This window comes from Schistocerca cancellata, chromosome 1 (genome assembly GCF_023864275.1).
Source record: "Schistocerca cancellata isolate TAMUIC-IGC-003103 chromosome 1, iqSchCanc2.1, whole genome shotgun sequence".
Lineage (NCBI taxonomy): Eukaryota > Metazoa > Arthropoda > Insecta > Orthoptera > Acrididae > Schistocerca > Schistocerca cancellata.
This window is the reverse complement of record NC_064626.1, coordinates 910,972,858-910,997,927: the sequence shown is the minus strand read 5'-3', so window position 1 is coordinate 910,997,927 and position 25,070 is coordinate 910,972,858. Positions and strand designations below refer to the sequence as shown.

The following is a 25,070-nucleotide window of genomic DNA, read 5'->3' as shown; positions in this document are numbered from 1 at the left end:
CCCAACCCCAAAGACTACTAATCCCAAAAAGTGTGAAGACCACAGGACAATCAGTCTAATATCGCAGGCAGCAAAAGTAGTTTTTCGAATTCTGAATAGGAGGCTATATGGAATGCTGGAAGAAACACTTGAAGAGGAACAATATGGTTTCATAGGAAGAAAGGAAACACAAGATGCCATTGGACTTCTAAGAACCATAGGCAAAAGATGCATAGAGAAGGGCAAAGAAGTCTATGCTGTCTTCATAGACCTCGAAAAGGCCTTTATCAGGGGGCAGTGGGATATCTTGAAAAATAATGGAGTAAAGTGGAAGGAGAGAAGATTCATCACAAATCTTTACCTGAATGAGAAAGCTCGGGTACAAATAGGTAACGGCATCTCTGAAGACAGCAAGATTGGGAGAGGTGTTAGACAGGGCTGTTGTCTCTCACCGATCCTATTTAACATCTATCTGGAGGAAGTACTGGAAAGCTGTTTGGATGGGACAAGAGGCGTCAGGATAAGTGGACAGAAAATTGAATGTATAAGATTTGCAGATGACATGGCGATCCTCACAGAAAATCACGAGACACTGACTCAAATGCTAAATGATCTGAATGAAGCCTGTGCAGCATATGGTATGAAAATTAATAAAAATAAAACCAAAAGCATGGTCATAGAGCTAAAGAAAAGAAAAGTGAAAATTAAGTTACGGTCAGAAATCATAGAACAGATACAAGCATTCAAGTACTTGGGAAGTTGGATTAAAGAAGACATGGATTGCCAACAAGATATCAAAGTGAGAATGGCTCTGGTAAAAGAGGCATTTCAAAAGCAGAGAAGACTCCTAATTAGTTGTTTAAACAAGGAATTAAAGAAGTGACTGGTTAAGTGCTTAATATGGAGTGTGACCTTATATGGAGCAGAAACGAGGACTCTGAGAAAGCAGGATGAGAAGAGAATTGAAGCTTGTGAAATGTGGATATGGCATAGAATGGGGAAGATCAGCTGGACTAATAAAGTCAGGAATGAAGAAGTACTGAGGAGAGAACGGAGGATGCTGCTGATGGTGAAGAACAGGAAACTAAACTGGATAGGCTAATATCTAAAAAGAGACTGTCTTCTAGTAGAGGCAATTGACAGTCTCTTTCTGGAAATGAGAGGTAAGGGCAGAAGGAGGTTCCAGATGCTGGATGATGTCAGCAGGCCACAAGCAGGGTACCAAAGAATGAAGAGGAATGCAAAAGACAGAGAAGCATGGAGGGATACGCAGTCAAAACCCGCTGCAAGGCAGACAACCCAATGATGATGATATATAATCAATATTAATCTTACAAAATTTTGATAATAGTAATGATCTTTTGGAAACAGTTTAGTTTTATTTTACCTCTCAGGGGGTAATAACCCCCAGGCTGGAAACCAATGGCCTAGACTATAGTAAAATGTAATAGATTATTTACCCTTTAGATATAAGTGACTTTCTAGAGGTTACAGCACCATATTCTGGCTATAAAATGGTGTAACATGACCAAATTTCAAGGGAATTAATGTCATTTGATGGTACAGCGACAACAGAAAGCACAATTCGGAGGACCAAGACTGAAACATTGTACAAACTATACTTACTGAAATAGAGAAACAGAACTTAAATAGCTGTTCTTTGAGCATTTCCCTATTTTAGAAGAAAATTAGGACCTAATGTAAGGGTACAGATATTAATCATATACTTGAACGGTAGAGTCTATCCTCATGCTCCTTTGCTATAGTACAGCGGCGTCACTGAAGCAGATGGCCCATAGATCTAGAAAGAACATGCTGATGCCTGAATATTATTTGGTGCATAGGAATGAGTCAGTCGAGCCTGAGCAAGCCCACAGGGCAGGTCTGGGAGCTCATTCTCTGTGCATCAGGGGAAAAAGTGAAGTATTTTGTGAAAAGATCATATTGAAAGTCACTTCACAGTTAAAACACTAGTAGAAGGTGTGTGTGTGTGTGTGTGTGTGTGTGTGTGTGTGTGTGTGTGTGTGTGGGTGTGTGTTTGTGTGTGTGTGTGTGTGAGCGATGTGAGATTTTGAAGTTCAGATTTTAATTTCATACTGAGGGAGTATTTATGTAATGAAAGGCTTTCATACAGAAATGAAATGGCAATGGTAAACTTGTTCCAGCTTGTGATAAACAAGTGGCTGCAATTGTAGAGTAAGTGCAATCAGAACAGGTAGGGGCTTGTTATAAGAATTTGAAGTGGGAAAAAATTAATTGTGTCATGCGAAAGTGTTCATATATAACAACCTCTTGAAGATTAATAGAATATTTTGGAAGGGACAGACTCACACAACAGCGTGGAAGAATAGATAGGACATACATTGCAAGCTCATGGTCAGAACTTTAGTTATCAGCACATGTACCTTGGGAGTAAGTTTGCCAGTTACAACTTGTTACTTTGTAATGTCTGATGCCTAACTGTCCTAACTAGCCTGACTACAGCAACTGCATTCACTAATAAAAGCAATAGAATATGAGACAGCTTGTAGATATTGTCGCAGAAGAAGCTGAGTAGCACTGTGCTGTAGTGGTTATGATATTTAACTGCTGCATGGAGGGTCGTGAGTTCAAAACTCACCTGGAATGTACAGTTTTAATTTCTATATTCGGTTCAAGTATATTCTAAAAGGATCCACAAATGTCAAGAATCATTCTACTGGAATGTTCTGCAGCTGTATATATACTGTATGTGTTCTGGCCAGAGGCAGTTTGCTCCATGCTCTTGTATGTGCAAGTGCTGAATAAACCTTCATTAAGTGAAGATAAATTAAAGTGCCCAGAAGAAACTACAGCATCCTACATTCAAGAAGTCTTGGAGCTGTGTAAAATAGTGGATCCTAGAATGAAGGGCGAAGATAAGGTTGCACATCTCATTAAGGGTGTTGCTGAGGACATGTATCAAGCCCTAATCCTGAAGGAGGTTCCAACAGCAGACAACTTCATAAAATGGTGCCAGTATATCGAGACAATGCATCAAAAAAGAATTATATGCAAGAAGTTTGAATGGCTTCCAAACATCGAATCGATGTCTGTAATGGAGGAAGCAACTGATTTCACAAGTGTTCTTCGTCAGATAGTGAGAAAGTAAGTTCAGAAGGCTCTTGGATTGCACGGCGAGCAAAAAACCGAGACACTTCAAGAGGTCATAAGGGAGGAAGTGGAACAGACATTGAACCCAATCTCTCGTCCTTCATTTCCCTTTAAATGGTGAAAAAGTCGAGACCCAGGCAAAGTTACATTCCTACAATGCCGCATGAGGAACCTTCTTGGGCACCAAGGAAGACCGATGTCTGGAGGACCCAGGACAACCAACCAGTACGTTTCCACTGTAGACGACTGGGACATGCGGTTTGCTATTGTTGAGAAAGGCAGCGGATATTTGATGATGCCCGAACCAGAAGATAGCAGACCAATCTTAGCCGACACCAACTCCGGGGTGACAAAGATGAACAAGAAGATGGGGATGCAGGATGACATAGGTCACCATTGCCGCAAGCTAGCTGCTGGAGAGGATGCTCCCCAACACGCTGATCAAGGTCTCCATCACCGTTTAGAAGCTCCAGCCGATCACCTAGCTGCTGCAACCTGGAAAACCAAAGGGTGTGACCTTCCCTGTATGTGAGGCCACCAAAGAGAAAAATCATCTGCCATAGATCACTATGAAAATGATAGGAAACTACGTCAATATCCTCATGGATGGCCAACCAGCCCAAGCTCTTGTGGACTCTGGAGCATCCTATTCAGTCATTTCAGAGAAGTACTGTCACCAGTTGCAGAAAACAGTATTCAGCAACACCACATCTCTGCCGAAGGTGGCTAATGGGAAATATGTAAAACCTACAGGAAGACGTACCATTCGTGTGGGTATAAGTGGCAATGGCAATCACAGCCCTTAGAATTCATCATCTTACAAGAGTGTAGTCATTACGTCATTCTCAGATGGGACTTATTGAAAGCTTCTCAGGCAATTATAGATTGTGGTCGCTTGAAGATTATGCGAGACGAGATGAGATACTGTGGACAGGAAGATGCGCATCCGAGTGTGTGGAGACTATGTGTGCTGGATGAAGTGATCATTCCTGCAGTCAGTGCTAGGAAGGTAACTATCACATGTCATGCCATGCATCAACCCATGGATCTTGTAGTGGAATGTAAGAGAAGCATACCACTGAAGAATAACTTGGTCATTCCAGCCTCTGTTGTCCCATTTAAGAATGGATTCAGTGAATTGTGGATAGTTAACTGTCGCCGAGAACCGCAGATCCTTCCAAGACACATGTGCGTAGCAAACGCTGAGCCATTATGTGAAGAACAGCTTAGCATCATAGAAACCTCCCATGCCGAGTCTGTGGGTGAAATTAACACTACCACCACAACACAAGATCTAGGTCGACTATCACTAGATCTCATTAAAGAACAGAAGCTACTTGCCATTCTTCAAGAGTTCTCTGAATGCTTCAATCCACAGCTGAAGAGCAAATTAGACAAATCGATGGTGAAGCACCAGACAAGCACTGGAGACCATCAACCAATAAGCCAGAGAGCATACCGTGTGTCAGCAATGGAACGTCGATTAATTCGCGACAAGGTAGAGAAAATGATGAAGAATGGCATCATTCACCCTTCGCAGAGCCCATGGTCATCACAAGTGGTCCTCGTCAGAAAGAAGGATGGCAGTTGGCGCTTTTGTGTTGATTACAGGGAGCTTAATAAGTTAACTAAAAAGGACGTTTACCATCTTCCACGAATTGACGATACACTAGATTGTCTGAAGGGGGCTACGTTTTCTCAACCATGGACATGTACTCAGATTCTAGCAAATCGAAGTAGATGAGGCTGGTCATGAGAAAACTGCATTCATCACCCCTGAGAGCCTGTATGAGTTTAAGGTAATGCCGTATGGTTTGTGTAATGCACCAGCAACTTTTGAACGGATGATGGATAATCTTATAAGGCACCTGAAGTGGATGATGTGTATTTGTTATTTAGATGACATTATAGGTCAGAAACATTTTATGAACATATAAAAAGACTGAGGGCCATTCTTAAGTGTCTCCAACAAGGCGGACTGAAACTTAATCCAAGAAAGTGTATCTTTGGAGCAAAAACGGAATTTCCTATTCCTAAAAGAATTAAGAGATGTGAGAAGCTTTCTCGATTATGTTCTTATTATCGTCATTTTATCAAAGACTTTTGTATCAAAGCCAAGCCATGCCAAGAGTTGTTAAAAGCTGATGCTAAATTTATCTGGGGTGGTGCTCAACAAGATTCTTTCGATGTGCTGCAAAAAGCTCTGACGACTGACACTGTACTTGGTCTGTATGAGAGAGCACCTACAGAACTACACATAGATGCCAGGGGTATGGGATTGGTGCTGTTCTGGTGCAAATTTCGGATGGAAAAGAGAAGGTTATAGCCTATGCTTTTAGGACACTTACACAAGCCGAGAGAAACCATTCAACTACAGAAAGAGAATGTCTTGCTGTGATCTGGGCCATGTGCAAATTTCGACAGTATCTCTATGGAAGATCATTCACAGTTGTTACAAACCATCATTCACTTTGTTAGTTGACAGGTCTTAAGATTCCAACAGGACGACTCGCAAGGTGGGCACTATGTCTTCAAGAGTATGACATTACCATAGTGTACAAAACTGGAAGAAAACCACAAGATGCCAACTGTCTCTCAAGAAACCCTATGCAAGGTCATCAAGACTTTGATGAAGATAGTGACTGTCTCACTGCACTCCAGGATCTCTCTGCTGAACAGAAGAAGGACACCAAGATATCTCAAATTCTGCTTGGCTTAAATTGGTCAGAGGATGTGAAAGGACAATTTAACGTAGTTAATGGATTACTTTGCAAGAAAAACTATGATCTGTTTCAAAAGAGGTGGCTACCAGTGATTTCTTAACACATGCGCTTAAATGTTTTACAGAAATTCCATGACACACTGTAGTGGTTCGAGAATTTCAGAGTTAATTCTAGAACCAATTGGCCGTCCACTGTTTCGAACGACCGATATTTTAGAGGTGAGTGGGAGAAACAAATATTCCCTACTGCACATTGCTTATTTCTATGTGCAAGTTAAAAAACAGTTATGAGAAAAAGATGGAACTGGCAGCCGAACGGCGGCAGACAGGTACCTGCTGTATGATCCACAGAGTTTCTGTGTACGAGTAGAGAAGAACAAGAAAAGTTTATCTAGTATTCTGTGCTCTCTAGTGTCTGTTTTGTTTGTAAAAAAATTAATGAACAATTGAATATAGATTTCTATGTACATTAACATATTGGACTCGCTTGAGACTAGAGACTTTTAACTTACTTCATATCTTAGTGTGAACGAAGCAAGACACATGTATGATTTTGATAAGTTATTTGGTTATCGAACCAGTGATATGTGAACATGTGTAAATGAGTCTAATGTTTAAGGACTAAGTTAGCTTGCAGAAGTTGTTGTCTGTGGAAGTTGAATATATGAAGTGATTGAACTGAAAAGTATTCTACGAGTATCCAAGTTATTTCAAATATACCTAAAAACAAAGATGATGTGACTTACCAAATGAAAGTGCTGGCAGGTCGACAGACACACAAACGAACACAAACATACACACAAAATTCAAGCTTTCGCAACAAACTGTTGCCTCATCAGGAAAGAGGGAAGGAGAGGGAAAGACGAAAGGATGTGGGTTTTAAGGGAGAGGGTAAGGAGTCATTCCAGTCCCGGGAGCGGAAAGACTTACCTTAGGAGGAAAAAGGACAGGTATACACTTGCGTACACACACATATCCATCTGCACATACACATATGTCTGCTTGTGTTTGTATATGTGTGGATGGATATGTGTGTGTGTGCGAGTGTATACCCGTCCTTTTTTCCCCATAAGGTAAGTCTTTCCGCTCCCGGGACTGGAATGACTCCTTACCCTCTCCCTTAAAACCCACATCCTTTCGTCTTTCCCTCTCCTTCCCTCTTTCCTGATGAGGCAACAGTTTGTTGCGAAAGCTTGAATTTTGTGTGTATGTTTGTGTTCGTTTGTGTGTCTGTCGACCTGCCAGCACTTTCATTTGGTAAGTCACATCATCTTTGTTTTTAGGTATATTTTTCCTTCATGGAATGTTTCCATCTATTATAACCAAGTTATTTCAAAGATAGAGAAGTAGTTTAATAAATTCCTTTAACCAGCTATAGTCGTCAGAGAAGAAGCTTTTCGGAGATCGACGTAGCTGATTACCCAGAGAAGAGGATCAGTTATACACAAAGTGCAAGTTAACTGACTTGAGAGATGTGTGAACCTTGCAACCCAATACCCCACTGTCTCTTGCCGTCCGAAAAACGCTAGAATGTGGCAACCGTGACAGGACCCACAGAAAACGGGAATTTTAAGACAGAAACAGGAAGAAGATATTATGAGTTTCCATAGCAGCCAGGACTAACAAGATACGAAAACTGTTCCCAGTAACTGTATTGAGTCCAGTAAACCAATGGAAGAAAGTTATGAGTGCGACACAGTAAAAGACGTGAGAAAGTAATAGTGGCAAAAAACCAGAGAGAAGACCTCAACATTTCGACTAAGAAGGTTGGGTGTGGAGAGTAAGCCTTCTTCATACAAGTACATCACACTGACACCGGCACAGTAACCAGCCACTGAAGCCAACTGCACCAGCTGCTGCTCACCGATGCTGACTCTGCATCCGCTCACCGCCGCCGAAGCTAAAACCAACATTTGGCGCCGCCAGCACCAGTGCTGTCCACCAGCGCTGATTACACATTCGCTCACCAACGCAGCTAGAACTGTATGCCAGGTGAGCAAAAAACAATAATTATTTGGTAAATTTGAGGGAACTGTTGAATGATAAACTGTTAGTATAGTTATTATACTCAGATCACCGGAGCTAACAATAAAAAGAATACGGATCAAGAACAGCAACTCGCAGAATCAGTCACAGCTAGTAAAGTGACTAGGGAAATGCCAGATTTGTCTGAATTAGTGAATTCAATTAAAGCCCAGCGAGCAGATTCAGCAACTGTAAACGCTCAAATTGCTGCTTTAAGAAAAGAGATAGGTTCAGTACATTCTAGATTACATGCTAAGTTAGATGACCAGAAGGCTGATTCAGCCACTCTAAGTGAAAAATTAGATGTTCAGAGTGAAATTTTACGTAATCATAGTGAAACCTTGAACAGTCAAGCAGCAAATATAGTTTTATTAAAGACTGAATTCGACTCTTTAAATAATAAGGTAGAAAATCTGAAGTTAGATTAAAAGAGTGAATTATTTTGACTTCTTTGAATATTCATGTAAATCAACTGTTTACTGTCTTTGACTGGAGACAGAATGAGCAATTTCAGGACTTGGCTAAAAAGCTAGAATTTGAAATTGAAGATAAATGTAACAATGTAGAAACTGATCTTGGCGAAAAGTTAGGATCATTTCAAAGCATATGTCAATGTTACATACGATGCCGTAAAGCAGAGGTTGCACACCTTACAAGAGAGTTTGTAGAAGCGGGACAAACTAATTCCTATAGTCCAATCACAAATTGCAGGCATTAACACACGAGTAGATAACGTAGAACGTGACTTTAAGGAAAAACTAGTCACTTCAGACTTAATAAATACAAGTAATCAGGAGGAACAGGTAGAGGAAATAATCGATCGAAAAGTTGCCGCAAGGACAATCTCTGGAACCGTTTTGACTGTTGCTATTTTCAAACTTAATGATGAAAGCAATGTTATAGATGAATTTACTGTAGAAAATAAAATAATTTTACCTGATGTTGTGTTATCTAGTAAAGTGGAAATTGTTTTGTTGTGGGGAGGCTATCACACAAAATTTAACAAGAAGTATTGGTCCGTAAGTAATCGAGTGAGGTTAATGTCAGATCCATGGGATCCAGGCAGAGTCACATCTGTTTCCCAGGTACGTTAACGTTCTATGTTAACGGGCGGAGTGACAGCCGTCAGATCCCTAGTTGTTTTCGGTGTTTCTTCTGCAACAAAATTTTCCTGCACCAAATTCCACCAACTTCTTACACTATCCCCCTACTTACTACGCTATTACTCTACTTCTTTACTATCCTATCATCCACCATTAGGAGACGACATCCTCGGTTGTTAGAGGATTGTGCCTGTTAAGTCGCCTGCAGGCTCCGCTCTAGTCAGCGGTGGTCTTGTTTGTGATGTCGACAGCAGCTGACACAGTCTCTGGATGAATGTGCCTGCTAACGATTTGGAAGGAATTGTCCTCGGCTGTTAGAGGATTGTGCCTGTTAAGTCACCTGCATGCTCCACCCTAGTCAGCGGTGGCCCCGATTATAATGCCAACAGCAGCCAACGCTCTCCACGTATAGTTAGGTCTTTTTTTTGCCTAAGCTACTCCTTGAAAGTAATCTCTTATCCCATTGGTCTATGAAAACCTGGGTGCAGATTAATAAACTGCAAAGCACATTAGATTAATATAAAATATTATTTTGTATGAATCATTACATAATTGTGATAATATGATACATAATTTTATATGTAATAGAGAATGTTTTTTTTTTACCCTTTTATGAGATGTGATGTATAGGGAAGGGTTTATATTAGCTTTAGAAGGGGTGGGTAATGTAAGTACAAGCATGACTAACAGTAAACACACACCACACCTTTCAGACAACCCTCACAGACAAGTGTGACTGGTTCTTCACCATTCGCCATTCTTAAGGGGTTGCTAAGATTTTTCTTCGGGAACTTCAAAGGTGAAGGTGAGAATGTCTATTCTGTAGGAGATGTTTAACATCACACCTCCTCCGGCTTCTCACTCAAGTACCGGCGAAGTAGGGATCCTGGGGAAGGGGAGTGGGAAGGGTTTCCTGTCTTTGGGGATATATTCTCTCTCTTCTTCGATCTTAGCAACTATTTTTACTTTTTCCTTTCTTACTTCTCATCTGAGTACCAGTCTATCTTTCCCTCTTTCCATATGCATATACTTCTATCACTGAAGTCCTTCTTGTTTTCCATGGTTCCAATAACCTTCAACTTATTTCATATAAGTAGGCCGAAGAATCGGGTTACACAAACACACTTCCGCATACACATACCATAACATGAAGACGCAAACAATAAAAGTCCAGATTAAAAGGATGTGAGAACCGTGAAGTGTTGTAGGGGGAAACAACGAGCAGATAGAGAAATATGAACTTATGGTTGTTCATTGAGATGGTTCTACATTGCCTAAGTACTGGAAAAAAATGATCATGTTGATAAGGAGCATAACTAATGAGAATAAGTCAGGGAGGAAACAATTGTGATAATTATTCAGGAATGTCAGTCTAACAAATATTCTGACGACTTGTAGGATCGTAGGACTCTTATAACCTAAGTAAGCATATTATATATTGAACAATGTATGTAGGCATGAATTAGATGCTGGAAACACAGAAGTTGATAAGTAAAGGAGCACTCTAGGGTATAAAAGAGAAGTATGAAAAAGTGAGTGTGAAGGGTGAAGTAGGTTTTAGTTTTACCAGATAATATTTAGTTATAGTGTACATGAAGATGTATACTAGGGCAATGAACCATTAGGCCTACTCAAGAAGGATCAGGGGGGACGCACCCAGCATGTATTGGATGAAAAGAGCAGATAGACAGACCTAAGAAAGGCTAACCTATACCGTGTGGACAGGGGCAACAAGAAGGGGATTGACCTGTACCACAGAAAAATAGGATCAACCCGTATGTGAGGTATAGGTACTCTTTCTAGTGTGGTAAGGACAGTATTGTGACAAAAGTCACAAAATTTTGTAGAAATTATTCTGGTAGCATTATTACGTTTTATGAGTGTCAATAGGACCACTTTTATTTTGCCCAGAGTTCCTCCAGACTACAAAAAGTTTACAAATAATAAGACTATTGCGTACTAAAGTAGTAGTACAAAGAATTAGAATAAAGTACTCAAGTGTCGTGAACACGTGGAGTTTGTGATTGGAAATTGAGACAGAGTCCTAGCCAATCCTAACTATTAGGAAAACTTCCCAGATCACGATGGAATATTCGGGGTTGATGTCACTCTATTGGGTGAGAGCAGAATAAATGAAAGATTAGCTAAAATTTATTCTAAATAAGTACAAAGATCTATGTTGGAATGTATATTGTTAGAACTGTATGTGATATAAATTTACATAATGATTGTATAAAATATCGCTTGTTCGATTTAAGAGGGGAGAATTTTGGAGTAAATTCTAGAACCACTCGGCCTTCAACCGTTTTGAACACCTGATATTTTAGAGGGGAATGGGAGAAACGAATATGCCCTACTGCGCATTGCCTATTTGTATGTGCAGATCGAAAAACAGTTACGAGAAAAAGATGGACCTGGCGGCTAACGGCGGCAGACAGGTACCTGCTGTATGGTCCACAGAGTTTGTGTGTACGGATAGAGAAGAACAAGAAAAGTTTATGTAGTATTCTATGCTCTTTAGTGTCTGTGTTGATTGTAAGAAACATTAATGAACAACTGAATATAGATTTCTATGTACATTCACGTATTGGACTCGCTTGAGACTAGAGACTTTTAACTCACTTCATGTCTTGGCTGTGAACGAAGCAAGACACATGTATGATGTTCATAAATTATTTGGCTATTAAACCAATGATATTGAATATGTGTAAAGGAGTCTAATGTTTAAGGACTAAGTTAGCTTGCAGAAGTTGTTGTCTATGGAAGTTGAAAATATGAAGTGATTGAACTGAAAAGTATTCTAAGAATATCCAAGGTATTTCAAGGATAGAGAAGTAGTTTAATAAATTCCTTTAACCTGCTATAGTCTTCGGAGAAGAAGCTTTTGCGAGATCGACATAGCTTATTACCCAGAGAAGAGGATCAGTTATACACAACAAAGTGCAAGCAACTGACTTGAGAGACACGCGATCCTTACAACCCAATACCACACTGTCTCTTGTTGTCTGAAAAACATTAGAACACCTGAGGCCAGACATTTAGGATTTATTAAGACATATGATAGAATCCGCAAGAAATTTTTCTGGCCAGGTTTATTTAGGAGTGTCCATCACTATGTATCGCACTGTTGAGAGTGCCAGAGGAGAAAGGCAGTTCCTCAGAAAACACCTGGCCGACTCATACCATTTCCACCAGCCAAAACACCTTTCCAGTGTGTTGGGACTGACCTCCACAGATGATTTCCAATGTCTGGATTATTGTTTGCACTGATTATCTGACATGCTATGCCATTACAAAAGCTATGAAAACAGCCGAAGCATCGAGGTAGCCAAATTTATCATGGAAGACATTGTATAAAACACGGTGCCCCAGGGTTGTTAATTATAGATCAAGGGAAAACTTTTCAATCGAATCTTGTGACAGAGATAAACCGTCGGTGCAACATTACTCATCACATGACGACTGCCTACCATCCGCAAACTAATGGGCTTACTGAACTCCTTAATAAGACCTTGGCCAATATGCTATCAATGTTCGTCAATGTTGACCAGAGCAACTGGGATGAAGTGCTACCTTTTGTAATGTTTGCCTACAAAACCGCCAAACAAGACATCACAGGATTTACACCGCTTTTCCTGGTCATGGGTGTGAGGCGACTACGACAATGGACACTGTGTTTCTGTTACATCCTGATGACGTGGACGATGACTACATCGGCCAGGTGTTAACCAGAGCTGAGGAAGCTCGGCAGTTAGCTCGACTGAGCACGCTGCAGGCCCAAAAAATGATCGCCGAAGGTATGACACGAGCCACCGCCCTGTTGTCTACCAGCCTGGTGACGTGATCTGGATCTTCACTCCTGTTCGGAAGGTTGGTCTCTCTGAGAAGCTCCTCAGGCACTACTTTGGACCTTATGAGGTTGTAAGACAGTTGTCTGATGTTACTTATGAAGTTGAAGATTTCGACCCCGACACAAGACGACGAAAGATCAGAGATACAGTCCACGTCTTTTGAATGACGCCCTATAAGGATCCTGCAACCCAGGGTAAATTCAAACCTCCAGCGACAGGCAACAAGCATAAAAGTGATGAAGAGCATAGCGGCAAAAGAAGTTCTAAGAAGATTACCGCCAGGGCGAGAATCAGTCATCAGGAGTCGGAGTATGCAGCACCAATGACTCGTTCCCGGACTAGGAGGGCGTAACACCGAGACGCTGTTCTCTTAAGGAGGTAGCAATGTCGCAGAAGAAACTGAGTAGCACTGTGGTGTAGTAGTTATGATACTAAACTGTTGCATGGAGGGTCATGAGTTCAAAACTCACCTGGATTGTACAATTTTAATTTCAATAGTCGATTCAAGTACATTCTAGAAGTATCCACAAATGTCAAGAATCATTGTACTGGAATGTTCTGTAGCCGTATATATATACTGTATGTGTTCTGGTTGGAGGCAGTTCACTCTGCACTCTTGTATGTGCAAGTGCTGAATAAACCTTTGTTAAGTGAAGTTAGTGTTCATCAATCATCTAATTACACCTTCTTCTATGTGAGAGAGTTATTACAAATTTAATGCATCAAGAAAGGTGCTTTCCAATCTTGCTGACAAGCTGAAAGCATTTTGTTTGCCACCTGCACTGGGGCAACAGAAGCAAACCCCTCACAGAATTCAGGAATAGTTTGTCACAGGGTCAAATGTATTCACCTGCCATGGTAGTTGCAACCATGAGCATAAGCTCTGAATGGCTATATGTGAAGTAACTTTAAGTTCTCACGTGAGAGACTATGGCTGTACTGGATTTTAATTGAATAAAACTGAACTTTAGTGTTAACTTCAAGCATCCCAGGTTTTGCGTGTGGTCCATATTCAAAATATACGTAGTGTGTGGAGCATTAAACTTTCAACTTTTAGGTGGGCTAATCGATCTTTGATTAGTTCAGCTGACATTTCATAGAGATAGAATTTCTATAATCATGGATATGATTTCGATCTGGACTGGGCTATGTGCTGGAGAAAGAAAACAATTTAGCTTTAGCACTAGTTTTTTGCACATGTGATACACAGAAAATCTGAATACATGGAGTTTTTCTTGAAACATTGCTTAAATAATTTCTGTAGCTACTTCTTCACTACATCACAGTACCGAGTAAGAGTTTTACTTCACCTATGGAGAGCTGGAAACACGGTCAGGTGGAAGCAGACTACAGGTACTTCATTTACATTTACATCTGTTTTCAGGTTAACCTTACCTCAGTAATTTACGGGCCCTGGTTGCATGTGTGGATAATGCTGTAGGAAAATATTAGGGCAACTAATATAAACGTTAATAAAAAATCCTGCCCCCTCCCCAACAATGGTTTTCAGACATACTAACCAGGACCTCATGAGATGGCTGAAAGGATTCAACTAAGTCATTAATACAACAGGTGGGATGACATGAAGTGTTTGCCAAATGCACTTTTACCTGGGTGCACAGCCTAGCAGCGGTTCAAGAACAACAAAGATAAGCTCGATAGCTGGGGAAAATTCCATGCAGGGAAAAAATAACACATTTGGTGACAATCAGCAACAAATACACTTAGTGAAGATTATGAGATTATGACACAGTCACATACATAATATTTTAGCCCTATGCCACACTGTGAATTCGAATACGGCAGAAGTCGACAAAATCTCACATTTGATGAATGAAGTCAAAGAAGACAAGTACCAAGCTCTTCTGGCAAAGGATGTCACAACAACAGAGAAATTCATCAAGGGGTGCCACTGCATAGAGCAAATTCAAAAGAAGGAAGTCGGACAAAAGGTGTATGACTGACTCATGAATTTGGTCCCTACGGCAGTTGTGGAAGACCACCACAACCTTGCCTCTTTCATATATCAGGTAGGAAGAGAAGAGATACAGCAGTTTATGACAGCCACAAATTTTGGAGCAAGTACTCAAGAGACAACAGCCACAAATGTCGACTCGCATATGTCAGGAGGTAACAGAAAACATTTAAGGGTATTGATGTTTAGCACCAATCTCCTGCACCAGTCAAATGCACTATAAAGGATGAAATGGACCAACTCAGATTTATGTTGCAGCCATCAAATGACAACCCAGTCTGTCCTCGGCAGCCAGAGACAGTAGTCAGGTGTGAGTGTAGCATTTGCATGAATGTTTGTGCATGTGTTATCTGATTCAGAAGAAGGCTTTTGGGCCAAAAGTTGACTTGTTTAGCAGTCTTCTTGTTGTGCCTGTCTGCAACTCAACATTTCCACTGTATGGTGAGTAGCAATCTACCTTTTTCATAATATTATCAACATGCTTTCTAATATGCGAACATTAACTAACAGTTTTAACAGAGATAACTGTGTAGTGTCTATATCTTGCAGATAATAGAGCAAAGTGCAAACAGGGACTTGAAAAACAAAGGGTGTTATAATGTGTGTGGGATAATATAATCATGGTTCTTATTGCTAAACATTACAGGTACATGGTTTTCTCAGTGTGACCAACAGATGGACAGCCTCGCCTCCCCTCCCCCTCCCCCCCCCCCCCCAAAAAAAAAAAAAAAAATCACTCCACATAAGCAAATGTGAACAAAAATGGAGTTGGCAACCAAGCTAAATATTAAAAAACATACTGTGCAGCAACATAAAGATAAAAAAATTAACAGGATAAAATATATAAAAATTTAAGCAAAGTTTGAGGATGTGAACATCTTCAAAATGAGAGCACATAACAAAAAGAAAATACCTTGCATTACAACAACTTACTGAACGAATAAAATAAATTAAAAATATTTTAATTTTCAAAGAAAAACACATGCGATGCCTATGGAACATGCACAATATGAAAAGGCTACATTTTAGTTACTCAAAAATATAATTAATTTGATAAGAGGAACATAGTGTATACCATGTCTTTCCATGATTCCTGAAGTCCCATTTCCTCTTCATCATTGCTTTCATTATATTCAGCTGTTACAGGAGAGTATAAATCAGGCCAGTCATATTCTGTTGGTGTTGGTGGTGGAGAAGACGAAGCTGAACTTGGAGATGGTGAAGATGGTCCATCCGGTGAGAAACAAAAGCTATGAGAACTAGTTGGGCTCCAGTCTCCTATCATCTGAATATCATTGCCATCCATACAATCTGATGACCACGACCTAGGAAAGCAAAAAGTAATTTCAGTATACAGAAATTGTAGTACATGAAGCAAGAACCTTGGGAATAGTTTTAATGAGTTACTTATACTTATTTGTTTCTAATTTATTTACCTGTAATCCTTCACAAGACAGTATCTATCACCTACTTTACAATGTTCTACTTTACTTTTATCCCAATTAATACATGATTTGTATTTGTTCCTAAGCATGAAGTTTGAAAACCAATATTTGATGGAAAGAGCTTAGGTTTCCAAGTTTTCTCTTGCATTATTTTACGCTGCTCTTTGGATCCAACTGTTTTTGCATGCAATAGTTTTTCACTCTTTACTAGTACAGACTATTTAGTTTCATTGCTTTAGAGAGTTACATGAAGTGTTACTGTCAAAGTATTATCAATGGGTGTCACCATAGCATCAACTTCATAATCCTCTACAGGTGCTGGATACTATTAAAAAGTTAACGTTATGTTTAGTTACTTATTCACTGTGGCAATGTTCTGCCATTCAAAGTACATGCATAATAAAATCAGCAGATATAATCTCCCAATGGGTTCCTTTATGGAGAAAACCTTTTTCATTGAAACATTGCAGTAAAATATATATGTAAATCTTGCTTTGCTATTGCAACTCTTGATCTTATTTCTTATTTCTTCTTCTTTTTCTTCTTCAACAGAAAGTCAACTTGAACTGGTTGCACAGTACAGATATTTGGAGAGCACACTAACAAATAACTGGTTGAGGGAAAGAGATACGAGATCAAGAACTGCAATCGCAAAGCAAGCTTTCCAAAAAACAAATGCTTATTGTGGAGTAAGCTGAAGCTGGAACAGGAAGGTTGGTTAAATGCTTTATTTGAAACATTTTTCCATACAGCTCAGAAGGCTGGTTACTGAAGAAGAGAGAAAGAGATATAAATGAAGAATTTGAGATGTGGTACTGGAGGAGAATGAAGACAACAAAATGGATGGATCAAGTGAAGCACTGGAGAGGGTAAAGATCAAAAAACTCTTCTATCGTAATGTTGCACAAACACAATATTACAATTCCCACCAACCACCTTTTAATTCACCTCCACATAAAGGAAAATGCGGGCACACTGAATGGTGTCATAATAAATATTAATGCACAGTCTAACAGTGAAATGCTCCATAGTCACAAAAACATTAGAGCAGTTGAGTGCACAGTATGCTGGCCTATATACAGCTGTTTGCACATGTTACAGCGCGTGGTGCACCATCTGTGCCAACATGAGGCAGACTCTTTAGGCCGGCAATCAAGGCTTACACTGTTCAAGTATGAGCACGCACTATATAGGGTTACAACATCTTCCAACCTGGTTACAAAAAGCAAAATAAACTGCGTGGGACATACATTTCAAGGAAAATAAATTCTGACAACAGCTATTGAAGGTACAGTGGAAAGACAGAAGAAAATAGGAAGAATAAAAATGCTGAATGAAGTAAAAAGAGAAAGGTGCTTGACTATGAGACTACGAAGCAGCTGGCCTGGTTGGTTGGCTGGTTGATTTGGGGGAGAGAACCAGTGAGGTCATCAGTCCCATTGGATTAGGGAAGGATGGAGAAGGAAATCAGCTGTGAACTTTCAAAGAAACCATCTCAGCATTTGCTAGAAGTGATTTAGGGAAATCACAAAAAATCTAAATCAGAGTGGCCAGATGCCATCATCTTCCCAAATACAAGTCCAGTGTACTAACCACTGTGCCACTTCACTTGGTAGTTGGCCTGAAACATGCTCAAATAGCAGCAGTGGTATCAGAAACCCACCGACAGGCAGAGCACATGATGATGATGATGATGATGATGATGAAATAAATAAAAGCAAAAATTTGCTGTTAAACATTACATAGTCAACAAACTGTGTATGTAACATATTCCCGAGATTGTCTTTCATTCAGGGTTTGACATTCACTCTTCCCTGTATCATAATTAATTGATTTAGCATCAAAAATTTTGTTTCTGAATTATTCTCTCCCATTGAAGATACACAAATAGCTATCTCTCTGTATACAGAATTCCTCTTTAAGAACATTGTGTCCTCTTGTGATTTCATAAATGTGTGAGCTTGTTGTCAAGCATGAAACATTTTACAAACAAAAAACCAGCTTATCACAACTCTACCTGTAATCACATCATTACCTGAATCTAACATTCTGCTGTCTTGCAGAAATATCATGTCATTACTATAATGTCCAATAATATTCCATAGAAATATTTAAGCAAAGTTAGTATTTTAGGATTAAAGAAGACTTTCAGCATATTGGGAAATGGAGTTCTCGTGACTGCAGATATGTCATCCACGGGTGGCTAGGCTGCGTGTGATGGATTTTTTGGTGTAGAAGGGATGGCAGCTGCCAAAATGCAGGTACTGTTCATGGTTAGTGGGTTTAATGTAGAAAGAGGTGTGGATGAAACCATCAGAAGGGTGGATGTCAGTATCCAGGAAGGTGACGTGTTGGATAGAGGAGACCAGGCAAAGCGGATGAGAGAAAAGGTGCTGAGATCGTCAAGGAATGTGAAAAGAGTGTCTTGGCTCTGAGTTCAGACTATGAAGAGATCATGAATGAACCTGAAGCGGACATGAGGTTGAGAGTGTTGGAAGGCCAGGAAGATTTCCTCTAGATGGCCCATAAACAGGCTGGTATAGTAGGTACCATGTGGTTGTGGCTGTGCCACAGGTTTGTTTGTCAACCTTCCCTTCAAAGGAAAAGCTGTTGTGGGTCAGAATATAGTTGATTAAGCTCACAACAATAATGCCAGCCCATATACCTGCCAACTCTCCCCCATGCATTCCTGCCCACCCTTCTTGACATTACGTCGACAAACTGCCCATCTCCCCCTGAGCCACAAGCCATCAACCCCAAGCCCCTCTCCTTGCCTCCTGCCTTCCTCTCCCTCTACCCACCCCAAATGACACTACCTCTCCACCACAAACAGTCCACAAGGCAAAAAACTGCATCAGCACGATTAGTCTAGCTATGACCACATAGGGGCATAGGTGTGTGTGTGTGTGTGTGTGTGTGTGTGTGTGTGTGTGTGTGAGAGAGAGAGAGAGAGAGAGAGAGAGAGAGAGAGAGAGAGAGAGAAGTATTTACATTCTACAAGACCATTCCTATCATGTTTAAGCAAAGTTAATGTTTCACATGTGCTACCCTACTGATTCCTTTTTTCCATGTCTGAATACATACTTGCAAAAAAACAAATGGAGTCATGAACAAATTAATCATTCACATTTTTGTGCCTGATTTCCTATAATGTACAGAAATTTCTGGCTGGAAATGGTAAAGCTATTAAGAATTTTAAGATTCTAATATTTCACAATACTTAAGAAACAGGAAAATGAATCAAAATATATCCAGCTTGCATCAGAGTTTAGCATAGTGGGAAATTCAGAAATAATTAGAAGTCAGTTAAGAAATTCCTCATCATCCAAACTATTCTTAGCAGCTATAAAACAAGTTTTCAGATCCTTAAATTAGGAAAACAAAGAAGGAATATGTATTAACAAAACATATCTGAACCACCTTAATCTTGCTAATGACACTGTACTGTTTCCTATAGTGCAGATAAACTCCAACAAGACATTTATACATAGAAAAGTCAAGCAGAACCTTTTATCTAGCCACTGATGCCCAAAGGTCGATGATGATTAGGATGATGATGATGATGATATAAATTTCTCATGCCTCCATTATACCAACTGGAAGGTTTTTACTAAAGTTTGGCACATCTTAATATGGAGTCCACCTCTATAGCTGAGTAATCATTAAAGCTGACTGCCATGCGTAGGTCCTGGGTTCAGTTTCTGGTACTGTAGGGGTTTTTCTTGGGGGGGGGGGGGGGGGGGGGGGGGGGGGGGAGGACTGGAACTGGAAAGACGACAGCCTCATGATGCCAACTGAGGTCTACTTAAATAAGATGTAGTGGCTCCATTGTGTGGAAAACTGACAATGGCTGAGAGAGTGATGTACTAACCCCATACCACTACATATAGCACATTCAAATGATGTTATATGACAGAAGAAGTTACGGTGACAGGTCAGCATTTGGCAATCCCTTAAGACTGGTTATGGAGTATATTTTTTATATCTTAATGTCTATCTTCAAGCTTCTAAATAGATGTTAAAAGTTTCAAGTGCTCAGTCTCCAGTTCTCACTTCTTACACCTTCTCTACCAACACTTTTTCACAAACAGAAATATTCTCACCACTCTTTCCAGGCAACTACTTTAGAAGGATGGTTTGAACAATGACACAAACTTTATTCATTTTCAATGCAGAAGAACCTTTAGATTCTCTATTGAAAAATGTTTAATTATTCTTGCTGTCATAAACTGCAGAAAGAGGACAACATAAAATCCATGTTCTCTACCATGTCTATGGTTGAAATCAAATGTCTTTAAAATCATAAATGATTGGCACTGACTGTTGAATAATAAGTTTTCTTCATTTACTTGCTATAATTACACAAAACTTTCATCAGTATATGGTTCAATTTTAAAAAACATTATATCGAATCATATTATTATTATTATTATTATTTGTTCTTTTCTTATATATAAACTGAATGAGTTATAGACTCACCAAAGGTAAATTAATGAGTTGTTTTGTGGCAAGGACAATGTTTTGATACATTGTTAAATATCTGTATGAAACAAAGTAAGAAATACACTCTCCAGTAAGAAATACACTCTCCAGTAAGAAATACACTCTCCAGTAAGAAATACCCTCTCCAATTTATTAATTCACGTATTTTCACAGTTTTGTTTCAAGAAGTGGTAGCATATAGATGTACGCTTGGATCCTTTGTACCCGCATTGTTAAAAATGTGTATTTCAATCATACATTAAAAGTCTTACAAAAAGTTATTAGAAAAGCAAAATTTATTCACACAGTTAAGAGGTCAGTTCCTATCTGTTCATCATTTCACTCATTGCCGAAATCCTGCATCAAGAGGTTCAGAGTAGACAAGAAGAATTTACGCGGTATCCGGAGGAGCAGTCTCACTTCAACATTGTCACAATCAAGATTAAACACAAGGGAACTAACGAGAAGCCATATGTAATGCAAATTAAGTTTATTGACCTTGACTGTATTGATATAAGAGGTCTGTTGACATTGGTATCAGTTAAAGTTCACCCAGGATTGTGCACATATTCATAAAGTACCTTCAAATTTCTTTCAACTATCTTTCCAATCAATTTTTCCAATTATTCAAGCAATTATTAATCAATTTCCATTCCCACATACCTATTCAATGGTGACCATTTAAAGGACGGCGCCAAGCAAAATATGAACAGACTTTTCAATTGCTGAGATAAAAATTTTTGAGATAAATGATTCATATTATTGTTACAAGAAACTAATGAAACTTTCACTGTATTTGTTACATGTCCACAGGATTCAAAATGATAAAAGCATTGAAGGAGCAAATTAAAATTAAATTCTGGCTACAAATGAGATGAGCCAGGAATGCTGATTTCAGCAGTAAAGATAGAAAGCTGCGACACTATATGCTTATATGGCCACACTTGGCATTGTCTCTCTGGCAGTAGATAATCTCTTTTCCTTCCAATTAATATCCTCTACAGAACAGATGAAATTTGTACAAAGTCATCATTAAAGTGCAAGATAAGTTATTTAAATTCTATAAGGCTGTGTCAGATAATAATCAGATTCAGTAGTGAATACGCAGCTAAATCTACTTTATTTGAGAAGTACCGATACAGACAAAATTTCATTTTTGAAAAACTTTATTCATAATTTTTTAAAAACTATTCACAATGGAGTCAAAGGAAATGGTCATAGTTGAACATTCATTAGAAAATGCAATATGCCAAGATGTCGGAAATCCGAGCTTGGCAAAAGTTGAAGGTAACGCGCCGACCTGTGAACTGGCCAATGGCAATGTACAAAATAAGGTTGGCTTCCCACTATCAATACATGATGACACTGGTAATACAACTACTCATGATGTCACTTTTATGATGCTCAATGAGACAATTTCTCAGTTCTCACGGGGAAACATTTTTATCAAATAGTGAATCTGAAAGGCACAACAGCAAAAATAGTTTTGATTACTTGCTCACGACATCGCAAATGCAAGAACAGGAAACAGTTTGTAAAAAAAATGTAAATACTAGTGAGACACACAATTTGATACAACTAATGCAACAACAGTTTACAAAACAAGAGGAATTTCAGGAAAGTGTAATAACAACTTACCAAGGTATGACACAGCAGTTCACAAAACATCAGGAAAATATAGGACAACAGTTTACACAGCAAAATCAAGCATTTAACAATTTCAAGAATAGTTCAGTGAGATGAGCAAAACTATACACATTGAATTATCTGACGAACTATCCAGGAAGTTGAGAGCTAGGTAAACAACTAAAACAAGAAATAATTACCAACGTATCCCGCAATATAAATATGTTAACAGAAAGAGTATCACCGTAGACGATAAACACAAACAACTTGCAGGTGAGTTACAAAACTTTAGTGAAGTGCCAGAAACAAATGTGACAGACACAGTCAGCGAGCTGCAAGACGTGTGCAAAAACTTACCTACAGAAGTACAAAGGTTAAGTCTAAGAGTGGACCAGTTAAGTTCAGAGTCAAAATTCATCAAAAAACAGAGGTAAGTTATGTGTAGATGTAAAGGAAATAACTGAAAAAGTTGAAGCTGGAATGCTGGATAAGGGCAGCACCCTTGCTGAAAAGGTAGTATCCAAGCACAAGATTTATGTAGATGCAGTAGAAAAAGCTATAAAAGAGGAAGAAAGTCAATTTCTAGCTAAAATAGATTCAGGTTTCAAGGAAGCAGAGGAAAGGTTAAAAGGCAGTACTGCTAAAACTACTGACATTCCAAAACAACATTTGACAGGAAAAAAAACATGCTTTTAGAGAAGTCAGATCCTTTCACCGGTTACCCACAATATGTGGCTAGCCCGTCGAAGTAAAATAGCGAAGGTTGCAGACTGCAGCAACACCTGCCAGCAGCTGTACCTGTAGAGCAAGTGCAATTGCCATGCGCCATGTCACAAGCGACTGTCACTACAGTGTGGTGTGTTTGTCAACATTACATGCAGATGAGGGATTACTTAGGCATCGACAATTTCCTTATTTACCTCTGAAGGGAAAAGAACAAACCCCATGGTCTTTATCAGAGCATTTTGAAATGTTTTACCTCATACCTGGATCGAAGCCCAGAAAATTATATTTGTTGTTGCATACACACATGGTGACGTTCTACTATTGGCTATGGATATGGCGGAACATTGCCACTACTATAAATTAGCTTTAGAGAGCCTTTCTGGATAAATATTGGTCTGATGCCATACAAGAGAGGCTCAGACATGAAGTATTCAACCCAGCTCCATTCAACTGGTCATAATAGAAAGGAGTCAAAATACAAGCTTTAATTCCCATCCAATTAGGACAGTTTTCTGTAGGATGCAATTTTGTGATAGAGAAACTAATAGTTGTTTTTTTAATAGGTATGGATACATTTAGGACATACCAAGTACAAACTGATTCAGACAAGGGCAAATGTCATTTCACCGTACATAACCAATTATTTGCAATAGACTTAATCACGGGGAGTACTGGCAGACGTAAAACTGAAGTTACTCACAACTTTGAGGTTCAGTTGGTAAATCCCATAGCCATGTTTGTCAATACATACGATAATGAACAGTCAGAAGCAGAAGAGGTAAGCGTCGACACAAGAAACACAAAGGTAAGTGAATCACAATGCTCGTCTCAAAAACAGCAAGCAGAACTTAGGGAACTGATACTTACATACATATATGTGTTTGAAAAAAGACCAGGTATCATTAAGGATTTTGTGTAAAAAATGGAAGTATATCCTCATGAAACTTTTTGTTCTACTTCATACCCTACACAATGGACAAAGAGGGAAGCAGTAAGAAAAGAGATTAACAGGACACTTGAATGGGGCATAATACAAACCATCAATTTCCCCTTATTGTAGTCCTATTTTGGCCGTGAGTACGCCAGATGGCCAGGTGTGCTTGTTCCTCGACACACGTAACATAAATACGATTATTGTACCAGTTCGAACACGTCCATACAATTTAGGGGAAAAGCTTATGAAATTCCATGATGCTAAATTTCTTACTACAATCGATATCCAGTCCTCATATTGGCAAATAAACTACGTGAAGAAAGTCGGAAGTATACCACCTTCATATGTGGGGCAGGAGCTTTGAATTTCAAGTATTACCATTTGGATTGAGTGTAAGTGCACGTGTATTTATCTCTGCTCTGGACGAAGTGTTAGGGCCCAAACATTTGAGTAAGGTGGACGACCTTTTAGTCGCCTCACCCACTTGGATAGAACACTTAAGATTAATTGAAAAAGTTTTGAGCCACTTTTCCAAACATGAAGTAACAGCAAATCTCAAGAAATCTAATTTCAGAGAAGGAAAGATAACATTTATAGGACACATAATCTCTTTGGAATGCATACTGCCAGATCCTAAAAAACTTTCAGGAAATTCATCCTAACAAAGTTACGAACAGTGATGGTTTACTCAATCTTGTCTGGAAAAACAGACCTTGGTTATGGGACAAGCAAAGTCAAACCGATTTCGAGAACATCAAGCAAGCCTTATTAAATGCTAATATTTTATCTCAACCAGACACGAAGAAGAATTTTTGTTTATGCACCAACACATCTTCTCAAGGTATGGGTGCATGCCTTTTTTAAATGGCAGAAGAAGAGGGAAAACTCATCTGTAAAGCAATTAGCTTCACCAGACACACCTTATCCGAAGCTGAACATTCGTATTTAATTACGGAGTTGGAGGGTTTGGCTGTAACTTGGTCCTTTAAAATTTTGAACATTTCCTTTGGAGAAAATACACAAAAGTATACTGTGGCCATCACTCCATACTGTTTTCATTAACTTTTAAA

At 39.2% G+C, this 25,070-nt stretch overlaps 1 protein-coding gene across 2 annotated transcripts in view; it reads right to left on the bottom strand.

Annotated features, from left to right (window-relative positions):
* LOC126191186 (armadillo repeat-containing protein 5-like) overlaps nucleotides 1-25,070 on the bottom strand; it is a 215,914-nt gene that overhangs the window by 113,432 nt on the left and 77,412 nt on the right. For both annotated transcript variants that reach the window (XM_049931967.1, XM_049931977.1), the window contains one exon: nucleotides 15,863-16,112. In XM_049931967.1, the coding sequence (XP_049787924.1) occupies nucleotides 15,863-16,112 (250 nt within the window). The remainder of the gene's footprint in view (nucleotides 1-15,862; nucleotides 16,113-25,070) is intronic.